Genomic DNA, 24,720 nt, shown 5'->3' on the forward strand with positions numbered 1-24,720 from the left:
GCTCACCGCACGGCAGGTCACAACAACCAATACACCCACTTCACTCACACTCACCCAACCACTCACTCACTCATCCACCCACTCACTCATCCACCCACTCACTCATCTACCCACCCAATCACAACCCACTCACCATCCACTCACCAACCGCACTGCAAGCCACCTCTCTTCCTGCTGTTTTGCTCGCACTGCTTTGGATTTCCATCCAATTTATTCCGTTCCCTAACTCAACTCTTATTTTTATTCACCACTAAAGGGCAGATGTGCCACCCCCCCCTCCCCCCGTGACCCCTATAATCAGGACACCGCCTCAAACTCAAGCCAGCGCCGCGAATCGCGGCCACCCTTCGGAGAAGATGAACCTCCCCCCCCGCCACCAGCCCACCCGGCCCCCCCCCCCGCCACCAGCCTCCGCCCCCCCCCCGCCACCAGCCCCCGCCCCCCCCGCCACCAGCCCCCCCCCCGCCACCAGCCCCCGCCCCCCCCGCCACCAGCCCCCGCCACCAGCCCCCGCCCCCCCCCGCCACCAGCCCACCCGCCCCCGCCACCAGCCCCCCCGCCCGCGACACCAGCCCACCCGGCCCCCCCCCCGCCACCAGCCCCCCCCCCCGCCACCAGCCCCCGCCCCCCCCCCGCCACCAGCCCCCGCCCCCCCGCCACCAGCCCCCGCCCCTCCCCCGCCACCAGCCCACCCGGCCCCCGTTTTCTGTGCGAAATATCCAAGTGCGCGCCCACGTGAGGTGCAAACGAAGTGCGCGCGTCCTGTGGCTGGGCCAAGTGGGAGTGGGGGGTGTCAGGGGAGTGGTGGTGCGTGGACGAGGGAGAGGGAGCGAGGGGTGGAGGGAAGAGCGGCTCTGAGAGCGAGAGAGAGCGAGCGTGACAGGGAGATTTGGGGGGGGGAGCGAGGATGAGGTAGGGGAGGCAGGGGCTGGGGGATTTAGTGAAGGATGCAGACCGAGCGAGCAGCCGAGAAGACGGACGAGGTGGCAGAGAGGAGCGATGCCACGGAACGAAGAATAGACACGGGGGTATGGGGGGGGGTGAGGATGCGAGGGAGAGCGCGGGGGAGAGCGCCGACGATGTAAATGCGTGAGGGGGGAGGGGAGAGGCCCACTTTGTCTGACTAAACACGTGCCGTGGGGGTGTACGTGCAGGCGGGAAGCGGGGGGGATTTAGACGCTCGCGCTCTCCGTGAATATTACTCTTTGTCTCGCCGTTTGATGTGTGAGTACCGGGGGAGGAGGGATGGGGGTGGGGGGAGGCCGAGGCTGAGAGAGGCGGACTGGAGAAGAGGGAGGGTGGTGGGGTGGGGGGTGGTTTGTCATAGCTACAGTCCATATGAGACGGAGGGAAAAGGGGGGGTGGGAGTGGGGGCGCTGAGCGGTTGAAGGGCGACGCGGCGGAGGTGGAGGAAGGGGGTGGTTGGGCGGTTCTGTGAGTGGTGGGGGGGGTAGCAGCGGAGTGAGATAAATGGATGTAGATGGATGCTGCTGCGGTGGTGGTGGCGGTGTCTTCACGGAGATGTACACGCAGAGCGCGCAGATAAAGACACACGGGCACGTGCACGCGGCACGACAAGATTGAGGGTGGCGCGACACCAAAGGCAAAGCTACCCCTGTGTAGCCTCGGCACACTTTTGGGGCAAGTGCCGTTAACGAGAAGCACATATGATGAAAGCCGGCACGACGGTGCGAGTGGCCAGCACCATCGCGCACGGCCGCCTTTGTCTCCTCACAATGGCGGCGTTCACATATCGCACCACCTAGACACTCGTTTGAGGCTGAGTCGAGCTAGGGGCGGCGCAAGAGCGGTTCAGAGTGTTGTCGCTGGCGCTGGCCGTGAGCGGGAATCGGACTCGGGTCGCCGGGTTCGTAGCGCAGCGCGTTAACCGCTGCGACATAGACGACGATTTGCCATGTAGCCTATAGCAGACTGTCGGGGCAAGTGCTGTTAGCGAGTAGCACCTATGAAGACCGGCACAGCACACGAGGGGTGGGTGGCCAGCACGACGCGCGGCCGCCTTTGTCTCCCCAGTGCTCCCGATATTTAATACACACCGCAGCGGGTACTCATTCAAGACCGAGTCGGGGGAGGGGAGCCCAGGGGCGGTTCAGATAACCCGCCGCCACTTGTTATTCGGTGGTCGTGAGCGGGGGGCATCCGAGACTCGAATTGGCCCGATTCGTGACGCGGTGCGCTAACCACTGCGCCACCGCTCCGCTCGCCCGTGGAAGGAAATCCGTTCGCGTGCCGTCATTAACGCGGCGCTCCGCGCTCAGCTCCGTTGTCAGGACGCTGCCTTGGTGCGGGAAGGCCGATCGCAAATGACATCGGAAAAAAAACGCGGCGGTTAAGCAGCAACAGCAGCAGCCGCCGCTCGCGGAGACGTCGAAGCCGCCAGCGCGCGGCGGGGTGGTCGTGAGCCCCCCGTGACCCCCCTCCTCCCCCTGCCGGGGTCACGTGGAGTGGGCCTCCTGGGGGGGATCCGGGGCCGCGTGTCCCACTTTGACTGGCGTCCCGTGCACGTGTGAGTGTGTGTGTGCGTGTTGCGGCGACTCCTGTGTGTGTGCCTATGACACCATCAGTATGCCTGGGCTCTGGGTTGTTCTTCGTGCTTTCGGAGTCCCTGACCCTCTGCTCACGATCATTAAGGACCTTCATGATGATGAGCAGGCCCGGATAAAACTACGTGGCCGGGAGTCGGAACCATTCCCTGCACACCTTGGGGTGCGACAGAGATGTCCTGTGGCTCCCACATTATTTAACATCTATTTCGACCACGTAGTTCGTGAATCCTTCGATGGCTGTACCGGAGGAATTTCCATCTGGTACAGATACAATGGGAGGCTGATCGATGCCCAGGTGCGGTCAAGGGATGGCTCCCTAATGGTCAACCATGTTATGTATGCCGATGATCTGGTAATTGCCGCTCACTCAGAAGAAGAGTTGGAGGCGCTGCTGCTGAACCTGGAACCTGCCACTAATAGGTGGGGCTTACCATCAGGCCCACCAAAACTGAACACCTGCCTTGGTATTTTGTACCATCGGACACTCCACCCCCACAACTCCCAATTGGTAATGGGGCAGTAGTGGAAAGAGTGGAGAGATTCCCATACGTGGGCAGTGTGCTTGTGACCGGCTCCGGTTTGACAGCAGAGGTCTCACTCCGAATCAGTCGAGCGGCATTATCTTTTCATCGGTTGTGTAACACTGTATGGAAGCTACCTGGTCTGTCGCTCCACACGAAGCTTCAGGTCTTCTCGGCCACGGTCATGCCCTCCCTTATCTACGCTTGCAAAACGTGGACCCCCCTAATGGAAGATCTTCATCGGTTAAAAACATTTAGGCTGGCCTGCCTACGATCCATTATCGGTTTAACCAGGCTGAATTGTGTGAGGAGCTCAAAAAGCCTTGAAAAATCAGGACAAAGTCCCATCGGTGAGCTACTCTGGCAGGCAAGGCTGCATTGGCTGGGTCATGTAGACCGCATACCCAGCCACCACATGCCTAGAGAGCTTTTGTTCGGCCGGATAGAGGGGGCTAAATGGGCGCGGCACGGGCTGGAAAAGAAATGGAGTAATGTGGTACAGGAGGATGTGGAGCTGAGTTGACTTGCCGATAACTGGTAACAGCAGTGTCAAGATCGGCCTCTGTGGAGGCTCGTGAAGGAAGCTACTGGGCAGTTGGAGGCAGTCGCCCTCCAGAAACAACGGAGGGTGGGAGAGTGACGCTCACAACAACGAGCGGAGCGCTGGGTAGCTAAAACAGCAAGTTGGCACAGTAGGAAGCACAGGTGGTGCATCGGCCAGTCATCTCAGTCAGTCGACCCATGGCACCTGGGTCTGCCCCGTGACCTCCTGCCAGCGGGCGTTCTACACTTCACGTGGCCTTAACGTGCACGTAGCCTGGCACAAGCGTCATGGTGACGTCAACGTCACTTAGTAGCGAATGGCGGTTGTTGTTGTTGCGGCATCCCGTCCCGGGCGTGTGCGTTGTGGCGACCCCGCGTGGCGTCGGAGATCGGCCACGAGACGGGAGGGTCCGTTCGCGAGTCGCGGGAAGAAATGCGTCGCCTCCCCCTGAGCTGGACAACGGCACCGTGGACGCAGTTATCACGGAATTGCTTCAGAGATCTCATCAGCTGAATTTTTTTTGTACATATATTAATTCGTACACACGCCGATGTTCGAGATGTCAAGCGAAGTATTGCGCATGTGCGGCTGAACGGGCGGTGATGGGCGGTGCTTGATGACGTCATCGACATAATTGGGGCGTGGCATGTGGTGGGTTTCCCACATTCGTAAATGTTTGACCGGAGCCCCCAGCGTGTCATCGAACACAGAGGAGCTCATCGTGACATTGTGTTCGTGATTTGACTCGGTCCACAAATGACCCACGTTGACCATCGCGATCTCAACGGTGTAGCGAGGGGTCTCATCCAGCAGTGGATTCATCACGGCCGATGATGTTGACTATGCGGGGGTCTCAGTGGTATAGCAAGGGGCTCGCGATTGGAAAGTTGCGAGTTAAAATCCTGGTTTCGGGGGGTTGGGGTGGGAGGGGACACGGCCCATCACCCTTCCGGAGCTGATAAAGTAGGTACTACTGTGTAGGGAAGTCAACAGCGGTTATCCTATAAACAGCCTCGCTCATACTATTGGAACGTGGAATTGTCTCTACTCTCTCAAGAGTGTAAATAGTAAATACGTGATCAGTACCTCGTTCATAAACTAAACTTATTTTTATTTCTTTTACCAGGCACAGCCCACTGAGCTATGCAGCTCTTTTTCAGAAACGACCTGGCCACAAATGATAGCTCAGCGAAGTGGCTTATCATCGTCACGTGGAAATGTGTAGCAGTCAAATACTATAAACGCGTGACGTTGATTCTAAATTTGGAGGGAAAAACCCGAAGACCAAGAGAAAAATCCACGCAACCATGGGGTCAGGCATCAGGGTCAGGATCGAACCCACCACCTCCTGTATACCAGGCGAGGTAGTTAACATGTTGCCACCATTTTGCTGCGTAGTGCTCATTTGAGCAATAAATCACGAACTTTATTCACAACGATGATGATGACGATGGTGATGACGATGGTGGCGATGATGACGATAAAAATGATGATGATGACGATGATGACGATGGTGACGATGGTGTGTCACGTGTCTCCTCCTCGCAGATGCAGATCTTTCTCCACGACACGAACCGGACGGACGCGTGGGGTGTGCCCCCCGCCGCCCCCTCCGCTACTGGCGATGCGGGGGGCAGCAACGCGCACGCCCTCGCCGTGCTCTTCCAGGTGAGAGGCGCCAACGGGGCGGTCGTTTTGGTGCTGCTGCTGCTACTGCGTTGGCAGCGGTGCACAGACACAGACAACAACAGCAACAACAACGCGCCCGGAACATTCATCAATAACAACAACAGACCCGTAATGGAGGGTTTTGGGTGAGATCGCGTAGATATAAATGTGTCGTTAAACCCGCAACCACCCGACACAGCCAATCAGTAAGGGTTGTCACGTAAACAACACGTGGCAGTTCGTTACTGGTACAGCAAACCGGTGTGTTGGAGGATAAACCCACACCATTGACGAGTAACGAATTGGCCTGTTTTGTTTACGTGACAAACCTGACTAATTGGCTGTCGGGTGGTGGCGGGTTTAAAACAACATTATACAAGTGAAATGACATTTTCCTAAAGTAGAAAATCACATCGATGATCCTCATACCATGCGTGACACTGCTGCTCCACCACTGCTCGTCTTGGTATTTTAAAGACATCGCGAGCCGCCGACTGAATGCCACGGGGGTAAAATGTCCCTTCATTGTGCATCATGCACACGAAGAAGACCGATTGCCTGAAACGTCACCTACTACTACAACAGTATTACCACTACAATACGACTACTGCAATATTTCCTGGTTTATTCACGAACTTGCTCTCCGCGATTGCTTGTTGTCTAAACCGCGAGTCACGTCTGGAACTCTGCAAGCGACGCGTCCCCGCTCACGCCGAGAGAGGGAGATGGGAGCCGTGGCGACCGCGTGGCCCGCATGCCGGACGCTGCCGCTGCGATTTCATTAACGGGGCACAGCACGCGGGGGTCGGAGGTCAAAAGGGCTCCAGGGTCGGACGCGTAATCCATACCCCCCCCCCCGCCTTGCCCCCGGAAAGCAGGCCGCACCTGCACCTCCTCAGATCTTCCATCCTCTTACCTCTCCTGCTCCTCCTCCTCCTCCTACATCGCCTCCTCCGCCTCCCTCGTCCTCCACTCCCTTGATATCGCGCAGCAGGTAGCGTGGCTGCAATGTTAACGCTTCGCATCGCGCAGCAAGAAGCCCCTCTGTTCGATTCCAGCCGTGGAACGCCTGCCTTTGTGTCTGGCGAACGTATGTCCTGCATCTTCTTTCAGCGGAGAGTGAGTGTGCGTGGTGTGTGTGTGTGTGGTGTGAGTGTATGTAGTGTTCTGAGAGTCTGGTGTGGTGTGCGGTGTGTGTGTGTGTGCAGAAGAGTGTGTCAGTGTGAGTGAGTGGAGGTTGTATCTTCTTTCCTGCTATTCTGAATGTGATTTATCCAGTTTCCTCCCACAGCTAAACACACCACACACACAGAGTGGATCTGGTACTGGCCACAACAATATCCCAATGCTGAACAATTCCCCTGCAAAGTACTTTATTGTTAATATTCACCAGAAACAAATACATGGAACGTTTTTGTTTGTTATGATTAATGTCTGATCATTCTTAATAAGTTTTATATTGATGGACCTCCCCCACCCCTCTACGCCCCCGTACGAAGTTTCTAGATCTACCTCTGACCGTGTCTCACTCACCCTCATCACTCACCCTCGCCGCTCACCCTCGCCGCCCCCCTCCCCAGGTCTCCAAGCAAGAGAACCCGGCCTACTCGGCGATCATCTCCGGCTTGGCGAGTGTAGCTCACCACGGTGAGTCTCCCACACCGGAACCCCCCCCCCACAACCCCCCCCCCCCGTGCCCCACAGCTACGTGGGGGACTCAGAGCCTCCCCACCATCGCCCCCTTCCTAACGGGATATCGCGTGAAGTCCTCTCCATATGGCAGCAGTAATGAACCGATGAGTCGAGTCGTGTTCGACATCCGCCCTCCTCCTTCACGCCGGGGCGAGCGCTCGCATCCAATCTGGAACCATTGGGAATTGGGCATCCCCCAGTGGCAGGTGTCGCTGTGCAGCGCAAGGTCACTCGGCGTGCTGCCCTGCAAGGGGGCATTTGTCTGCCAGCATTGGGGAATGACGGCTCTGTGCGATCCCAAGTGAGTCATTTGCGGTGTCGTTTTTTTTGTTTCGAACACAGAACATGTTTTGAACCGTGACGCCAGCACACAATGGCCGACTCGCTTACGAATGACGTCACGGGATCTATACACACGTACTCTATATATACTCTACTTATACACCGTATATACTGTATATATATACAATGCAACGGCCGCTGTGAAGCAGACGTCCGGCAGTGAGAAGAGCGCAACGATGCCTCGAGCAGAGCGCGTGGAGGACCGTCGCGTCCAGGGAGGCACGGGTTCAACCATCGTGTGAGTTGTTACGTCACGGGCCGGGGGCGTGGGGGGACGTGTTTACCAAACATCTGGTGCGCGCGACACGTCACGGCGGAGGGGGATCCGGCGGTCACTGCCGGAGGAGGTTGTGTCCGCCCGTGGCGGGCAGAGCGTGAGGCGCGGAATCTCCTGCGCGGAGGCGTCGCGTTCGCTCCTGCCACGTGGCCTGCCTAGCGCTCTTGCGTCTCTCCGTGTGTGAAGATCATAGCCTGGTGCTGAGTTCGGTTTGAGGGCGCTCGGCCCCGCTAGCAGTGGCCCGTGGCCAGCTTCCCTGATGGAGACGGTGATCTGGTCAGATCTCAAAGCCATGGACGGGAGGTCGCTCAGGAACACCGCGAGTTGTCGCCTTGAGCTGTCAGCTACACGGGAGATGACAGTGGAGCAACGGGATCGTTGAATCCGTCCGTGCGGAGCTTTGAGTTTCGCCAACCTCGTGTGCGTCGCGCGTTTTCCCCCAGGTTATCCGGCTCCCTCCGACACGCTAATCCAAGCTCTCATGATTTTAATGAAATTGGCCGAACGTCCGAATGCCGCAGCACCCCCCATTCTCCAGCGCTGAATAAGTAAACACCCTGACATTTTGAGAATCGGTGTCTTAAGACGGACGCACGGAATGTCGTGGCAGGATAAGAGCGAAAGAGGTGGGCGAGTGCTGTCGATGTGATTGGGGCAGCATGGAGGGGCCGGGGGGCGGTTGCCGACACGGGCATTGGAGTCGTCTTCACGAGTCCGGCAACCAAAGACTGGCAGTGGTGCACAATGCCACGCGTTCGTCGATCACTACACCGCGTGGCCTTCACAGGGGAAAACATTAATACATAGAAGGGCGATTAGCCGAAACGTCATCCGTGATAAATATACGCTCCGTTTAAGGCGCACACGCCGTGTTATTGACGGACGTGTGAGAATGTTTATGACCTATTAAGTCGCCATTCCTGCGTGAATAAGGTGCTCGCTAACGGCACTTTCACGAGAATTCCGCATGCCGATGAGGTGAGGGAGAGGGAGGGGAGGGGTGAGGTGTCTCTGAGTGTGCGCGTGATGCGGCCACTCACGCCACCTTTGAGCTCTCCACCTGAAACTAAAACTACGAACGAATTTTATTTTATCAGGTGAGGCCCCAATTACCTATGCAGCTCTGTTTTCAAATCCGATCTAGCGACCACAAATGCTAGCTCAACAAATTGGCTTATCGTGCGGAAATGTATAGCAGCCAAACATTTCTAAATGTGGAGTGGAAAATCAGGAGAACTTGGATAAAAACATGCACTGCGACCACGGGGAGAATACGCAAACTCCAAATATATAGCAGGCGTCAAGGTCGGGATCGAACTCACGGCCTCATGTATACCAGGTGAGAGAGTTAACATCTCCTAGCCACCGTGGTGCCGTAATGAGCAATGGTCAGATTCTGTGTAAGTTGGAGGCTGCTCCTGTCGCTCCTGCTGCGTGTCTCAACTTTGCAGCAGCAGCAGCGAGCAGTGACGGGTTGTGGCGCAGTGCCAGGCGCGGTGGCACAGGCGTTCGGCGGCGAAGACATGAAACGGCCGTGGCCGTGATGACACGGGGAGCTGAGTCATTAGCGTCATCGTGATTATTCCTGTCACCGGGGTCGCCCGGGCTAAACTGCCACCGCCCTCTGTGGCCCCACTACGGAGCCCGCACCACCGCTGCGCCTGCACCCCCCCCCCCCCCGCTGTTTAGCATTCCCAGGACGGTCGGCACGGCACGGCCCGTCCCGTACCGGCCGCCCTCTCCGGCGCGGCCCGCTTCGTAAATCTCTGATTAACGCGTTACGGGGGAGGGGGGGCCCTAATGACGCATTCATATTTCACGAGGCGCCTCCCGCCGAACGTCGCCGCGCGCCGGCAATTAACGCGCAGCCGTCGCGAGCGTCGGGGCGAGCGCGGTGGGGGGGGGGGGGCGATAGAGGGGGGGCGAGCGCGGTGGGGGGGGGGGGCGGAGGGGGGGGCGAGCGAGGGCCCAGAGTGGGGGGTCGCGTGGGCCGCGGTCGCGCGCGCGGGTGGCGAGTGCCCCCCCCCCCCGTCCCCCCCACCCCCCTCCCTTTCTCCTAAGTCGCGGGCGGGAAGAGAATTCTCGCGCGCGAAATGAAGGAATATGGCAAACGGATTCGAGAGGGGAAAAAAATGTGTAGTTATTGTCTTTTAGTAATTGCGTCAATTAGCGGCACACGGATTCAAATTCCCCTCCCCCAAATTAATTGGGCCTGAGCGGCGCGGAATGAGAGAGCGACATGAAGCTGAGTGTAGCTGTGTGGAGTAGCTGTAGCTGAGGGGACACGGGGAGGCTGAGTGTAGCTGTGTGGAGTAGCTGTAGCTGAGGGGACACGGGGAGGCTGAGTGTAGCTGTGTGGAGTAGCTGTAGCTGAGGGGACACGGGGAGGCTGAGTGTAGCTGTGTGGAGTAGCTGTAGCTGAGGGGACACGGGGAGGCTGAGTGTAGCTGTGTGGAGGAGCTGTAGCTGAGGGGACACGGGGAGGCTGAGTGTAGCTGTGTGGAGTAGCTGTAGCTGAGGGGACACGGGGAGGCTGAGTGTAGCTGTGTGGAGTAGCTGTAGCTGAGGGGACACGGGGAGGCTGAGTGTAGCTGTGTGGAGGAGCTGTAGCTGAGGGGACACGGGGAGGCTGAGTGTAGCTGTGTGGAGGATTACAATATCAATCCTTAAATCCCCATGGCACATCAAAAGGGACACGTGGTCACGTGACTTAGGGCAATGGAAGCATGAGACACGGATGGACAGTGGCGACCGCCCGCCCTCCCGTAGCCGTTCACGACATCCAGATTATTGCTCCGTCTTTTGGAAGGTGCGTGCTCCGAAGAGACACATCTCATGAAATTTTGATGAAGCTTTTCTCGAGGGGGGGGGGGGGGTGTGGATGGGCTTCATAAATAATAATTATTATAAATGGGCACTTCAGGCAGATCGCACGGATGAACGATCCTTCGCTCGCTCTTCAGCGTCACGTTTGGTGTGCGGACGACCCTCGTCGCGAATCTACGACTCGGGAGGAAAATCGCTCCGGTGGCTCCCGCGAGTGCCTCCGCTGTTGGTGGGGCGGCGCGCGCGTCAAAGATCCCCGCCGTGCAGCCTCGAACAGAGGTGTCGGGACGAGTGCTGGTCAGCGAGCACCCCCTTAAGGTCGGCACGGCACACGACGGGGTGGAGGCTGGACAGCACCACGCCCGTCGAGACCCCAGTCGCGATATTTACACACCACCGTACAGAGTTCTTCATTTGAGGCTGAAACGACCTAGAAGAGTGCCTAGGACCGGTTCAGATAAATCGTCACTGGTGATCGCCCTTGAAGCGAGAATCGAACTCGGGTCGCCGGGTTCGTAGCGCAGCGTGCTATGAAGATGGACCACTGCCCGGAACGTGGCCTCTTTATTATTATTTTTACGTAGGCTACGAAGTGTTATTGACGAACGCGTTCAGATTCTCAGTCGATTCATTGCTATCGACCCTTCAGCTCGAGGTGCTGCTCATCGAATCACGTGCACGATTAACATCGACACTCTCTCAGATCTGTGCGTGGTGTGCGACTGGACTGGGAACGGAGGCCAGGGAATGGCAGTGCGGCCACCTGATTATTGAATCCATCTCTGTGGAGCTTTCGGTATCGCCCACTCGTGTGCAGGTAATTCTCTCCGGGTTCTTCCCATTTATCATCGCTCACGCACTTTGGCCAAACATCCCAGTGTAGCGGGGTACCCTCCCAGAACGAAGTCTTGAGGCTCCGAATCACTCTCCTGTATAGATTACAATATTACCGGAGGAGCAGTAGCCACATTCGTTAATCGCACTGTGCTATGAGTTCGGCTACCTGAGTTCCATTCCCGCCCACAACTAACATTTAAAAACACTTTACTAGTTTTTATTTTACCGAGGTAAGGCCCACTGAACGATTTATATATCTTTTTCAGAAGCAACTTGGCTGTCACATATTACAGCTCAACAAAGTGGCTTATAACGTGGAAATGTATAGCAGCTAAATACGCTGAACACTCGTTGATTCTAAATATAGAGGGGAAACCGTGGGACCGGGAGAAAAATCCTCGCGATCACGGTGAGAGAGAGCGAGAGAGAGACACGCAAACTCCAAATATACAGCAGGCGTCAGGGTCGGGATCGAACCCACGACATCTTGTATACCAGGCGAGGTAGTTAACAGCTGCGAGTGAGTTCGTAGCCGATCCTAGGGCGGCCACAATGCCACCTAAGCCGCAAAATCGTCCGATCAGCCACTGCCCCACTCCGCCGTGCGTCACAGAAGGGTATATAGTCTGCCAGTCGGGGTGGGTGGGGCGCGATGTTGCCACGTGGGTTATTTATTTTCTTCTTCTCCGAATATAAATATCAAATGATTTGCGAGTACAGCCATCGAACGCGTTCCGGCAAAATTCGCGACGCCTCGCGATCTTTTGCGACGTCCACGGCTGCAGGCGCGTCGTGTGTCCACGTTTCGCTTTCGTCTGTACACCGCCCCCCACAGCACGCGGCCATTTACCACGGGGGCCTGCCGCTGGTCTGGAGCCGCGCAGAATCCGCGGGGCCGCTCCAGGGCCCTGAGCGTGGCCCACGCTCGCCACCGCCCCCTCCCCAGCCCCCATCGCTCGTCACGTGAGGGAGGCATCCTTCATCATCCTGTCACGGATTAAAAAGCGGCCCCCGCGTGCTTTGGAACTCCGCGGCTCCGTAGCCCTCACATCCCAACTCCCCCCTCATTACAGCCGCCTCGCTGCGGATTTGGTTTCGATAGGAGAGGGATTATCGAGGAGGGACGCGGGGGGAGCGGCTGAGGTGACGGCAGAAGAGGAGGGACGCCGGGGTGGGGGGAAGGAGCGAGCGGCGGTGCTGAATGATGGATGGGCGGCTGGGGGAGGGAATGGTGGAGGAGACGCGTGGGGGGGGGGTGCGTGGGGGGGGGGGCGCGTGGGGGAGATGCGGGGGGGGGAGCCGTAGGAGAGACGCGTTTGGGGGGGGGTGCGCCGGGGAGACGTGTAGGAGGGGTATGTGGGGGGTAGCGGGGGGGGGGGGCGAATGGGGGGGAAGGCGCGTAGGGGGCTAAGGCGAGCAGGTGTTTCGCAGCAGGGGGTGGACGCCAATCGGAGGTGGAGTCGCAGCATAAATCACAAAATCCTCCGTCTCCACCCACCACGTAACACATCCTGAGCGCACGCACACACATCTGTAAATGCAAAGACAAAGATCCCCCGGATAGTTTGTAACAGACTGTTGGGGAAAGTGCTGTTAGCGAACACCTATGAAGGCCGGCACGGCGCTCGAGGGGGTGGGTGGTCGGCACCAGAGGTGGGACAAAGTCATTGTTATGCAAGTCCAAGTCGAGTCGCAAGTCATCAAATTCATGACTCGAGTCTGACTCGAGTCCAAGTCACATGACTCGAGTCCACATCTCATAGGTGGGACAAAGTCATTGTTATGCAAGTCCAAGTCGAGTCGCAAGTCATCAAATTCATGACTCGAGTCTGACTCGAGTCCAAGTCACATGACTCGAGTCCACACCTCTGGTCGGCACCATCACGCCTGGCCGCCTTTGTTTCACTTGTGGCGATGTTTACACAGCGCCACCGCTGCGCCACCGGTACCCCGTGAACATTCACACACAATCGCATCCGCGCAGCGGTGACGCTGTGCGCAGCTGGGGTATATGGATCTCTATGTCAGTGGATGGGTCTCTATGTCTATGGGTCTCTGAGGCTGTGTGCGTCTATGCATCTCCGGAGTCTTTGGGTCTGTGTCTGAGTCTATGGATCTATGGTGTGAGCCAGTACAGTACAACACGGTATGGCTTTACGCGGCACGAAAGAGTAACCGCATCTCAAGAGCGCTGTGCAGAAACATTGGGCGTACAGCAGAGTTTTTATTTTGTTGAGAGACAGGCAGTCAGAGGCAGAGGAAACATCTTAGGCCTGGATTTTAACAGAGACTGCATGGGAATACCAAGAGGTATTCAAAGCCTGGCGCCACGAGGTGGCCAGGATATCGCGGTAGCATAGCAATGTGATTGTTGCATCTATCTGTGCAGAGCTTTTTTCAGTTGTCACTCCCCTCCGTATACGCGCTGGGTTTTCTCCGATCTCAAGCACCCCCTCCCCCTTCCTGCGAATCCACTCTCTGAGCCACTCGCAGAATCCAAACATCCCAGATATGGCAGCCACAATCCTGAAACCTCGCCACCCTGAAGCCTTTTTAGGCTTTTACATTGGTGGGAAAATCACCGCCAGGCCCCGCGCCCGAGAAACAACACCACGGCGAAATTCGCGACGGCGCTCGTGATTTTGCTACGGAGAGGCAGCAAGGGGCCGGCCGCTCTCGGGGGGGACGGGGGGCGCAAAGGCAGCGGAGGTGGAGGCACCACCCGAGCGGATTCTTGATGGAACGAGACGGCGGCGGTGGCAGCGGTGGGCAGATCGCGATGCATTAAGCAGCGCCGCTGCAGTTGAGCACGGCGCGGGGAGCCAGGGATGGGGATTTCAAGTGAGCGGAGGGGTGGTGGTGGGGGTGTGTGGGCGAGGTCAAACGGTGGCTCCGTGCTGCTCACTTAAGACGGATTGATTCCCATGTCCGCGTGTCTGCCACATCGTTTATTTAAGCCGACGTCGCGGGCACGGTGCCGCTAGTGGCGAGCCCGCCCGACAGCCCGCGCGGCCCTCCCCACGCCGATCGTTTGGTTCGTTAGCCGGGACAGCCAACAGTCAGCAACAGCCGGTACAGGCAGTCACTTTTGAAGGTGTGATAGATAATACTTTACTATGTACGCTTCCTGGATTGAGACAGGATGTTTTATGAGCTTTGGAGAGGGAAAAAATTGACGTTGGGAGGGAGCCGAGCAGTGGGGATGAATAAAAATAAGAATCTTAGACTGGAGGAGCAGGAATCTGATGAGCTTTGAAGCTCTTTATACACAGATGTCCAGCAGGGGCGGGTCAGAGTTACAACAACAGACGGTACAAAAAAACACACGACGTGAGAGAAAAATAGAGAAAATGGTAAGAAAGTCACGAAATATTAATACGTTAAATAAATAAAGTTTATAAGTTACATTTTTCAACACTGAAGGCAAGCTTGGGGCAAGGCAACAAACCGACAACAGCAGTCCCAGACCACAGCAAAACAAACAACAACACAGTCCCTCAATAAAATTGCACGTAGAAAATGTTAACTCTTGATCAGGATCAAATAATGAAGGAGACAGGTGTTGGGTGGGACCTGCTGCAGTGTGGCGAGTGGGCGAGCGAGTGGGGTGGAGTTGTTGCCGTCTGCGGTGTCGGTGGTTGAGACGACACAGTCGGTGTCTGGAGGAATTAATGAGTCAAGTGGACGGGAAAAGGTAGCCATGGGAGAGGGATATCTGCTGTCGTCTCGCTCGGCTGCCAGCTGGGTTTTTATCTGTCGAGCATGCGTCTCCTGCCTCGGAAAAGGAAAGACATTTAAAAAATAATTTGTGCCTACAGAAAGGTGGTTGGAGCGGTGGCGCATTGGTTAACGCACCGTCGGCCATCGACATGGTCACGAGTGTCCTCCAGCAATGTCCCCCCCCCTAATCTCTCTTCGCTGACCAGCGTGGTGAAGTATGGTCAAACGACGCCCCATGACACCAACTCGGCGTGGGGAATGCCTTCATCCCAGAGTGGATGGGGAAATCCGGGCACCAGCCTTGCCCTCGATCGAGGTCTTCGCACCTGATTGGCTCACGAGTGACGACGTCACATTTACCTCTCTATTTAAGAGCGCAACAGGAGGAGGATCTCTCCACAGCTCCGTGGCGGTTGCCTGGTGATGCTGGTTGTTGTCATTACCGGCGAAACGTCACGGTACTCAAATTGAAAATGTTGTGGTTTTACTCTCCAACACAGCGGTGTGCTAAACTAGTAACGAATTGGCATGTTTTGTTTACATGACAGACCTTACTAATTGGCTGTATCGGGTGGGGGCGGCTTTAACGACACATTTATGTTTACGCGATTTAACCCTAAAAAAACTCTTATGGGCGCGTCTGTCTTTGGCAGTTCATGCGAGGAGTGGTCCCACTCTCTGAGGCCCTGTCAAGATCAAAGGAAAGGAGGCTTGGAGGTGTTGTGAAGTTTGCAGTGTACGGGGGGGGGGCAAAGGGGGGAAAAGTAGAACACAGCCCTTTAAAGATTATCTGCCCAAGAGGTCCGTGTGGGATTAGCCCCGGGTCCCTGTGCATTTTAACGCCATTGATTTTCACGTCGAGATGTGGGTGGGGAGAGACCGGTGCGTGCCGCGTTCGTGTATGCGCACACACGCACGCACACAAAGACAAAGACCCCCCGTGTAGCCTGAACAGACTATTGGAGCAAGTGCTGTTAGCGAGTACCTATGAGGCCGACACGACACACGAGGGGGTGGGTGGCCAACACCACGACCGGCCACCTTTGTCTTCCCAGTGTTGATGTTTACACACCACGCCAGGTACTCATTTGAGGCTGAGTCGACCTAGAGGAGGCCCATGACCGGTTCAGATAGTCATTGGTGTTGGCCGTAAGCGGGAATCGAACTCGGGTCGCCGGGTTGGTTAACGCAAAGCACGTTAACCGCTACACTACCGCTCCCCACATGCACACGCCAACATACACACATACACACACCCCCTGCGCACCGGCACACGTGTGGAATATACACACACACCCGCACTCGTGCGGCGGTGCGCGTCTCGCCGTGCGCCGTCGCATAGAAATTGAATATAATTTAAATTGACTTGATAAAAGGCGCGGAGCAGGGAGGCGATGTTATTAAAGTGAGGGCGTGCGGATCACGACCCCGGGCGTCCTCTCCGGGTTAGCGATGGCAGCACCACCGCCACCGCGCCGTGAATTGCTAATGCGCCCCGTGCGTTGGAGGCCATCGGATAACCCGGGGGTGGACACCCCCCAAGTCGAATCAAACCGCCCGCCACTCTCCTAGCCCTGTTCTCAGATCTTGACGATTGTCTGAACTGGTCCTGGGCCTCCCCGTAGGTTGACGCAGCATTAAACGAGCACCCGTCACGGTGTGTAACAATAATCACCGAGCAGACAAATGAGAGTCAGAATGTTTACTTGGACTGCAGGGGTATTCCGATGAGCTTTGAGGCTCGTTTTTGCTGATGTCCAGCAGGGGCGGGTAAGAGCGTTACAACAACAAACAGCAGAAAAACACGATAGTCGTGCAAAAGCATAAGAAAGGTAAACAGTCTGCCTCAGCAGCAGACCATGCTTTCCCACCTGATGACGGACGCTTGTGTTGCGCCCGAAACGTCGTCATTTATTTTATTTTATACCTACGTGACTTTACCGAAAGAACCAAAGAGTATGGATTCCTGCAGTCACGAAAGCTTCAAATCAAGATTAAATCACCCAAAACATCATGGAATATCCTTTGCCAGTACCAAAATACAAACAAACAAAAACACTAAACCATCCCCATCATACCGGGCATGGCCCACTGAGGTATTGACTTATTTTTCAGAAGCGATCTGGCCACAAATGATAGCTCCATAAAGTGGCCCACCATTTGGATATTTATAGCACCAAATTTATCGAAATAATCCGAATGAATGTTTCTAAATGTGGAGGACCCGGAGAAAAAATCCACACGACCACAGGGAGAACATGCAAACTCCAAATATACAGGCATCAGGGTCGGGATTGACTTCCTGCACACCAGGCGAGGTGCCGGCCACTCACCCACCCACACGTGCGCCATGTCGGCCTTCATGTAGGTGCTGCTCGCTGAGAACACTTTCCCCAATAATCTGTTCTCTCGTCTTATTGGGCGCGATGACAGCAGTGATGGCTTTTGGGAACTCGATGTCAATGTGGAGGTCTGCCAGCCACGACGAGAGGGCTTCAGCAGAGAGAGAGACTGAGGGTTCGTGTAGTTTTGCTGTTCATCCTCGTACTCCGTTGAAGAAGCGCAGGCCACATAGTTTGCGATACGGTGCATTGCTTTGGGTTGCATGGCCACAATCGCACGACTGTGGCTTGTCTTTAATGCATATGTATGTAACTTTATGGGACTCCATGTATGATTCTCTGTGTGCATCTACGTATGTCTACGTGTCTCTATGGGTTTCCTCTTTGGTTCATAATTTGGGTTGCATGGCCACGTTCACATTACTGCGGCTTGTCTTTGAATTATCCATTCATCGAGGAGATGTGCGCATCGGCTTGGAGAAGGGATGTCAAAGGCATGAAGTTGCGACGATTTTTGGGTTTCACCAGCAGTGCAGCTCCACTCCCTCCGACCTCATGGAGCCCCGTGCAGTTTAATTACCTGCACACGAGGTAGCCATGCCACTGCCACGCATTACGGATGCACGAAATGTAGATATGCATGGTCATTATATAATTGTTTTACTATTTTTATATTACCAGGTAAGGCCTATTGAGCTATATCCAGTGAGGGGGAAAAGTATTTGATCCCCTGATGATTTTGTACGTTTGCCCACTGACAAAGAAATGATCAGTCTATAATTTTAATGGTAGGTTTATTTGAACAGTGAGAGACAGAATAACAACAACAAAATCCATAAAACGCATGTGAAAAATGTTATTAATTGATTTGCATTTTAATGAGGGAAATAAGTATTTGACCCCTCTGCAAAACATGACTTGGTACTTGGTGGCAAACCCCTTGTTGGCAATCACAGAGGTCAGGCGTTTCTTATAGTTGGTCACCAGGTTTGCACACATCTCAGGAGGGATTTTGAATCACTCCTCTTTGCAGATCTTCTCCAAGTCATTAAGGTTTCGAGGCTGACGTTAGGCAACTCGAACCTTCAGTTCTCTCCACAGATTTTCTATGGGATTAAGGTCTGGAGACTGGCTAGGCCCCTCCAGGACCTTAATGTGCTTCTTCTTGAGCCACTCCTTTGTTGCCTTGGCCATGTGTTTTGGGTCATTGTCATGCTGGAATACCCATCCATGACCCATTTTCAATGCCCTGGCTGAGGGAAGGAGGTTCTCACCCAAGATTTGACGGTACATGGCCCCGTTCATCGTCCCTTTGATGTGGTGAAGTTGTCCTGTCCCCTTAGCAGAAAAACACTCCCAAAGCATAATGTTTCCACCTCCATGTTTGACGGTGGGGATGGTGTTCTTGGGGTCATAGGCAGCATTCCTCCTCCTCCTCCAAACACGGCGAGTTGAGTTGATGCCAAAGAGCTCCATTTTGGTCTCATCTGACCACAACACTTTCACCCAGTTGTCCTCTGAATCATTCAGATGTTCATTAGCAAACTTCAGACGGGCATGTATATATGTGATTTCTTGAGCAGGGGGACCTTGCGGGCGCTGCAGGATTTCATTCCTTCATGGCATAGTGTGTTACCAACTGTTTTCTTGGTGACTATGGTCCCAGCTGCCTTGAGATCATTGACAAGATCCTCCCGTGTAGTTCTGGGCTGATTCCTCAACGTTATCATGATCATTGCAACTCCACGAGGTGAGATCTTACATGGGACTCCAGGCCGAGGGAGATTGACAGTTTTTTTGTGTTTCTTCCATTTGCGAATAATCGCACCAACTGTTGTCACCTTCTCACCAAGCTGCTTGGCGATGGTCTTGTAGCCCATTCCAGCCTTGTGGAGGTTTACAATCTTGTCCCTGACATCCTTGGAGAGTTCTTTGGTCTTGGCCATGGTGGAGAGTTTGGAATCTGATTGATTGATTGCTTCTGTGAACAGGTGTCTTTTATACAGGTAACAAGCTGAGATTAGGAGCACTCCCTTTAAGAGTGTGCTCCTAATCTCAGCTCGTTACCTGTATAAAAGACACCTGGGAGCCAGAAATCTTTCTGATTGAGATGGGGTCAAATACTTATTTCCCTCACTAAAATTCCAATAAATTTATAACATTTTTGACATGCGTTTTCTGGATTTTGTTGTTGTTATTCTGTCTCTCACTGTTCAAATAACCCTACCATTAGATTGATCATTTCTTTGTCAGTGGGCAAACGTACAAAATCAGCAGGGGATCAAATACTTTTTTCCCTCACTGTAGCTCTTCTTTCAGAAGCGACCTGATCACAATCGATAGCCCAACGAAGTGGCTTATCATGTGGACATTTATAGCAGCCAAACACTCTTAATCACACGTTTCTAAATGTGGAGGGAAACCGGAGGACCCGGAGAAAAAAATCCATGCGACCATGAGGAGAACATGAAACTCCAAATACCCAGCAGGCGTCAGGGTCAGGATAAAACCCAACGACCTCCTGCATACGAGGCAAGGTAGTTAGCGTCTCGCCATCGCGGCGCCCATCAGCATCAGGAGTCATGAACAGTCCACCGCTGGATGAAGGTCTCCCTCCTAAGTCGTCGCAATCTCACACGATCCTGCGATGCAGTAGTCCACCCAGGATCTGCGACGCGAGACGATTTCGTCGTTCCAGCTCCCCCGGTGGAAGCACTCTCAGGTGGAATTCCAATCCCAACAACTTTCTAGCAGCGCAATATCGAGCGAAGATGGCAGCGACGATGGCGACGAGACGACAGCGACGATGGCGATGACGAGATGGTGACGACGACTATCTTGAGCAGCACGACAGGGATCCCACTACCAGCAACAGCCACGAGGTCCCGCACAGGGGCCCCTCTTACACTCCCAGCGTCACCTTGCTGCGCCCCGAAGACGCCCCCTTTCTGGAACCTACTAGCGGTTTCCCGGGGCTTCCCGATGGGCCCCCCTCTTTGACCTTTCCCCTAGATGTCCCCCTCTCGTATATATCGTGGCCTGCTGCCATACACCGCAGCCAGCGCTATGCCACTACATAGATAAGAGTTGACACGCGTCTTAAATTGAGCAAGGTTATGATGACAAGAGCTTGGGGAACAGGGGTGATGATGATGGGGGGAGGAGGTGATTCCAAAGTGAAGTTGAGCGAGGGAAGATGCAGAGAGAGAAGGGAGATTGCCTGCAGTGTGGTGAGTGCGTGAGTGGGTGGGTTGTTGTGAGATGCAGTGTGGTGAGTGGGTGGGTGAGTGGGTTGTTGTGAGATGCAGTGTGGTGAGTGGGTGGGTGAGTGGGTGGGTTGTTGTGAGATGCAGTGTGGTGAGTGGGTGGGTGAGTGGGTGGGTTGTTGTGAGCTGCAGTATGGTGAGTGCGTGATTGGGTGGGTTGTTGTGACCTGCAGTGTGGTGAGTGGGTGAGTGAGTGGGTGGGTTGTTGTGAGCTGCGGTGTGGTGGGTGAGTGGGTGGGTTGTTGCGCCAAAACAGTGTCTGGTAGATCCGAGTCTTCAACATGGGGTAGAGGAATCGATGAGTGAAGTTTACAGGAACGGTCACCATGGTACGTAGTAGCTATATATGAGTAATAAGGAGGCAACTGACCGACGTTGAGCAAGTGACTAGAGTGAAATAATGAGTGCTGGATCACCAGAGTGTTTGTGTGTGTATGTGTGCAAGTGAGGAGTAGTAGCACAGTGGTTGGCACATTGAGCTCTGAACCCGTTCGCCTAAGTTAGATTGCCAGCCATGGCTAATATCGTTGACGATTCGGTCCCCGGCCTCCCCTAGGTCGACTCAGCCTCAAATCAGTTCCCAGTGCAGCGTGTCAACATCACTGGGGAGTGAAAGGCTGTCGGGCTTTGTGCTGGCCACACTCCACCGGAGTGGCGCGTCGTGCCGGCCTTCATAGGCGCCCGCTAACAGCACTTGCCCCAACAAATCTGTTAAAGGTTATCCGGGGAGTCTTTGTCTTTGTGCGCGAGAGAGAGGTAGAGAGAGGGTGGGATGGCGGCGTAGGGTGAGCACATGAACTATCGTTCTCTTTGGGAAGGGTCACACAGTGGCCAGTGTCATCCATCGCCCCTTTGCACCCCAGAGGCTCCCTCATCGTCGCTCACAACAGAGGGAATCTTTCGTCGCCCGCGCGGTGGTGCGTGGGGAGCAGGGGGGGGGGGGAAAGGGGACACGGTGGGTGGGGGGGCGGCGGTCTGTGCGGTGATCATGACTCCTGCGGGAAACCCAGCCGCTGCCATGAGGACAGACGCTTCTCATATCTCCAATGACCACACCAAAACAATCAAGCGTCGCGTAAAATTTGCTCCCGCACTCAAGTTGGATAAAATTCCGGCTGAGAATAATTAAAAATATCGCTTTCATTGCCGTGCAGCGAGCGTCAAACCGTCACCACTGGCTACTGTCGCTATTTTAGCCCGTAAATTGAAATTCTAAACTCTGCAGCAAATAGTGCATTACACCGCAGTCAGAGAACGGCCCCAGAACGTGACATCGCAGAGCACCTGCACCCAACCCTTTTGGTTTTGCTGGGCCCTCTTGCACTCTTCTTCGATATCTGTGGGAAAAAAAGAGCGTCACAGCTCATCGGATTTCTCCAGTGTAAGTGAATTTTCAGATTCCGAGACTGAAATACGTATGGAGCTTGCTTGCACCTGCGCATAATCTATTTTCCGGTTCATCTTGCTCTCTCGAACTGGTGTTGTCGACGCGCGTGCGGTGCATTTCGTTTACGGTCGTCGAACGCCTCGTTTGTTAGTTCTCGCAATATTCCTTCAGGGCCCGTGTACTCGCCGCTCTCTGGAACGTTGAGGTGTTTTGTCTACGCACCGCGAATCTCCCCCTTGGAAAATAGCCAGGCATCTGGCTTAACGGCACCGTGCGTATAACAACAAAAAATCGAAGAAACTTAAAGTCACTTTAGTTGACCTATTCTCCCCACACTCGGGAGGGGGGGGGGTCCAACATCTCCCAAAACCCGAGGATGATTGTTCATCGCTTGCCAATTGAGAAGGGTAATGTTTTCGAGGATCGAAGCTGTAATTCATAACAAATTAAGCGGGGAACCCAAATTAAACGCGATGGTGTTTTTTTTTATATATTGGTCCGCTGAGCTGAGACCATCAATTCTGTACACTTGAGATGCCGGTTTAATCACGGACGGCCAAAACCTGGATTGAATCCCAGAACCTCAGCGGTGCTGGCTCCCTGTGCCTGACCTCTGAGCCACCCGGTCGCCTCCGCCCGGGAAAGTTTTAATCTTGCGCTTGGATTGTTTCCCCTTCCCCTGTCCGCTGCACTATGCCATTTGTGAGCCACGATAGTTCATGTGAGAACTCTCAGCATAATCATCATCATCACGAACAACGGTCTCGTGTACGTACGTCGACGTTCTTTCGTGCCGTACGCAGCTAACTGGGGCTAAGGACAACAAACTCGTTCCTCGCAGTGCGTTTCACGGAGTTGAAAGCGTCCCAAGAGGCAGCGCGAGAGTGATCCAGCGCAGCGTCGTTTATCCAAACGTCGCGTATGCGCCCCGACCCCGACACCCAGCGGTATTTGCCCGATGGTGCGACTGCCACGTGCTTTGGGCGCTCACGAGCTCTGCGCTTCTTGCGCACAGTCGCGAGATTTGTTCGCTCTCGCTCGCCCGCCCGCCTGCCCTTGTGTATAATGGCCGACTTCCGCTATTCGTGTCCCAGTGACCTGATTTTATTTCGCTTCCACGTGCTCGGGAGCTTCTTCAGCCATGTAGAGTGAAACGTCGGGACATCGTGGTGCCAAAACGTATCGGAGAGATGAGTTTTGTCTGGAGTTGGCTCCACGCGATGGGACGGACGGACGGCTACCCCGTGCCAGGGGACGCGTTGTCATTTGGAGGCCGCTCCTCGCTGGGCAGAGGATGATTAATGCCGCCCTGCGAATCGCTCTCCTCCGGCTGCATCCGTGTTTTATATATATGGAGAGCGAGAGAGAGCCACAGGATTGCGCGCCTGCCTTGTACATCACACGCTTGACCCCATCCGCCGCTCCGGGTCGCCTGCACTCACGTGACCCTGGGCCACTTGAGGCTGCGATATCGGCGAGAGCCACGTGGGAAGTTAGCCACCACCACCACTGTCGTCACAATCATTATGATGGTTATCGCCGTTATAATTATTGCCATCGTTACCACTTATTGCCGCGATCATTCTCATGGGGATTCCTATCCATGTCACCGTCGTCATTGTCAGCGTCGTCGTCATAATTATCATCAATATCCGTCATCACCAGAACGAATATCATGGTCATCACCTTCGCATAATCACCATCACCCATCACCCATTGCCGTTGCTTTCAACATCGCCATCACGATCGTTATCATTTTCACCCCTTGTCACCATCGCCATCACCATCACCAGCACCACCACCATACTTGTGACGCGCACACGTCTGGGGTGTTGTACACACAGGCGTGTTGCTGTGACAACCACCAACGCCCCCTCCTAAACCAACCCATCACCATCCCCTCACCACCCTCTCACCAAGCTCCTGATCACTCCCTCACCACCCCATCCAACACGTCGCCACCGCCCACTCGACAGCCGCTGCCAAATGAGAAAACCTCGCGCGCGGTTTGATCACGCGCGCATTGATTCACGCGGCACCACCCGCGTGTTGACAAAACCATAATCCATTCAACACGCGCCCCCGGGGCCACAGATCAGGTCGGAGAGCAGGCCGGAGATCAGGCTGGTGAGTAGGTCGGAGAGCAGGCCGGTGAGCAGGCCACAGATCAGGCTCCGATTGCAAATTGACTGAAGCTATTCTGGTATTATAGTTATCTTTTAATTAATTTATTTTCTTAAACACCCCCCCCCTCTTTTTATTTACATTTGCCGGATTGCTTTCATTAGTCATCGGGAGATTAATGCCAATTCCGGTACACTCGAGACTTCCCGGGACATTCCAGGAGGGGTTTGGCAATCCAAGATCAGGCCGCCAAAGCAGGCCGGGAATGGGGCCGGGATTCAGGCCAGCGAGGCCTCGGCCGGGTGTGTGCGGGGCCCAGCCGTCACCCCGTGACTTGCGTGGTGTTCCCTCCCGTGATTATTACCGCGCTTGGTTTGTGTGTTGTATTGCTTATCGTTGTAACGTGCTTGCCCTGCACCTACTGGACATCTGTGAAAAAAGAGCTTCATAGCTCATCGGATTACTCCAGTTTAAACGATTATGATTATTCGGGAAAGCCTCACTAAGTCTCAACGCACATCAGTAGAGGGTGGAGGGGGCGATGTGTAATCCTGATTCAGTAATTTGCAGGTCATTTGCCAAGCATTCGGGTGTTATTTTGTGCCAA

At 54.9% G+C, this 24,720-nt stretch overlaps 1 protein-coding gene across 1 annotated transcript in view; it reads left to right on the forward strand.

The window, feature by feature from the left end:
- The window catches only part of LOC144729966 (receptor-type tyrosine-protein phosphatase gamma-like), a 455,918-nt gene that overhangs the window by 277,233 nt on the left and 153,965 nt on the right, over positions 1-24,720 (forward strand). Inside the window, exons 6-7 of the mRNA XM_078610395.1 lie at positions 5,181-5,300; positions 6,881-6,947. Of these exons, the coding sequence (XP_078466521.1) occupies positions 5,181-5,300; positions 6,881-6,947 (187 nt within the window). The remainder of the gene's footprint in view (positions 1-5,180; positions 5,301-6,880; positions 6,948-24,720) is intronic.

The sequence above is a fragment of the Lampetra planeri genome, chromosome 34, assembly GCF_965212315.1.
Source record: "Lampetra planeri chromosome 34, kcLamPlan1.2.h2, whole genome shotgun sequence".
NCBI lineage: Eukaryota > Metazoa > Chordata > Hyperoartia > Petromyzontiformes > Petromyzontidae > Lampetra > Lampetra planeri.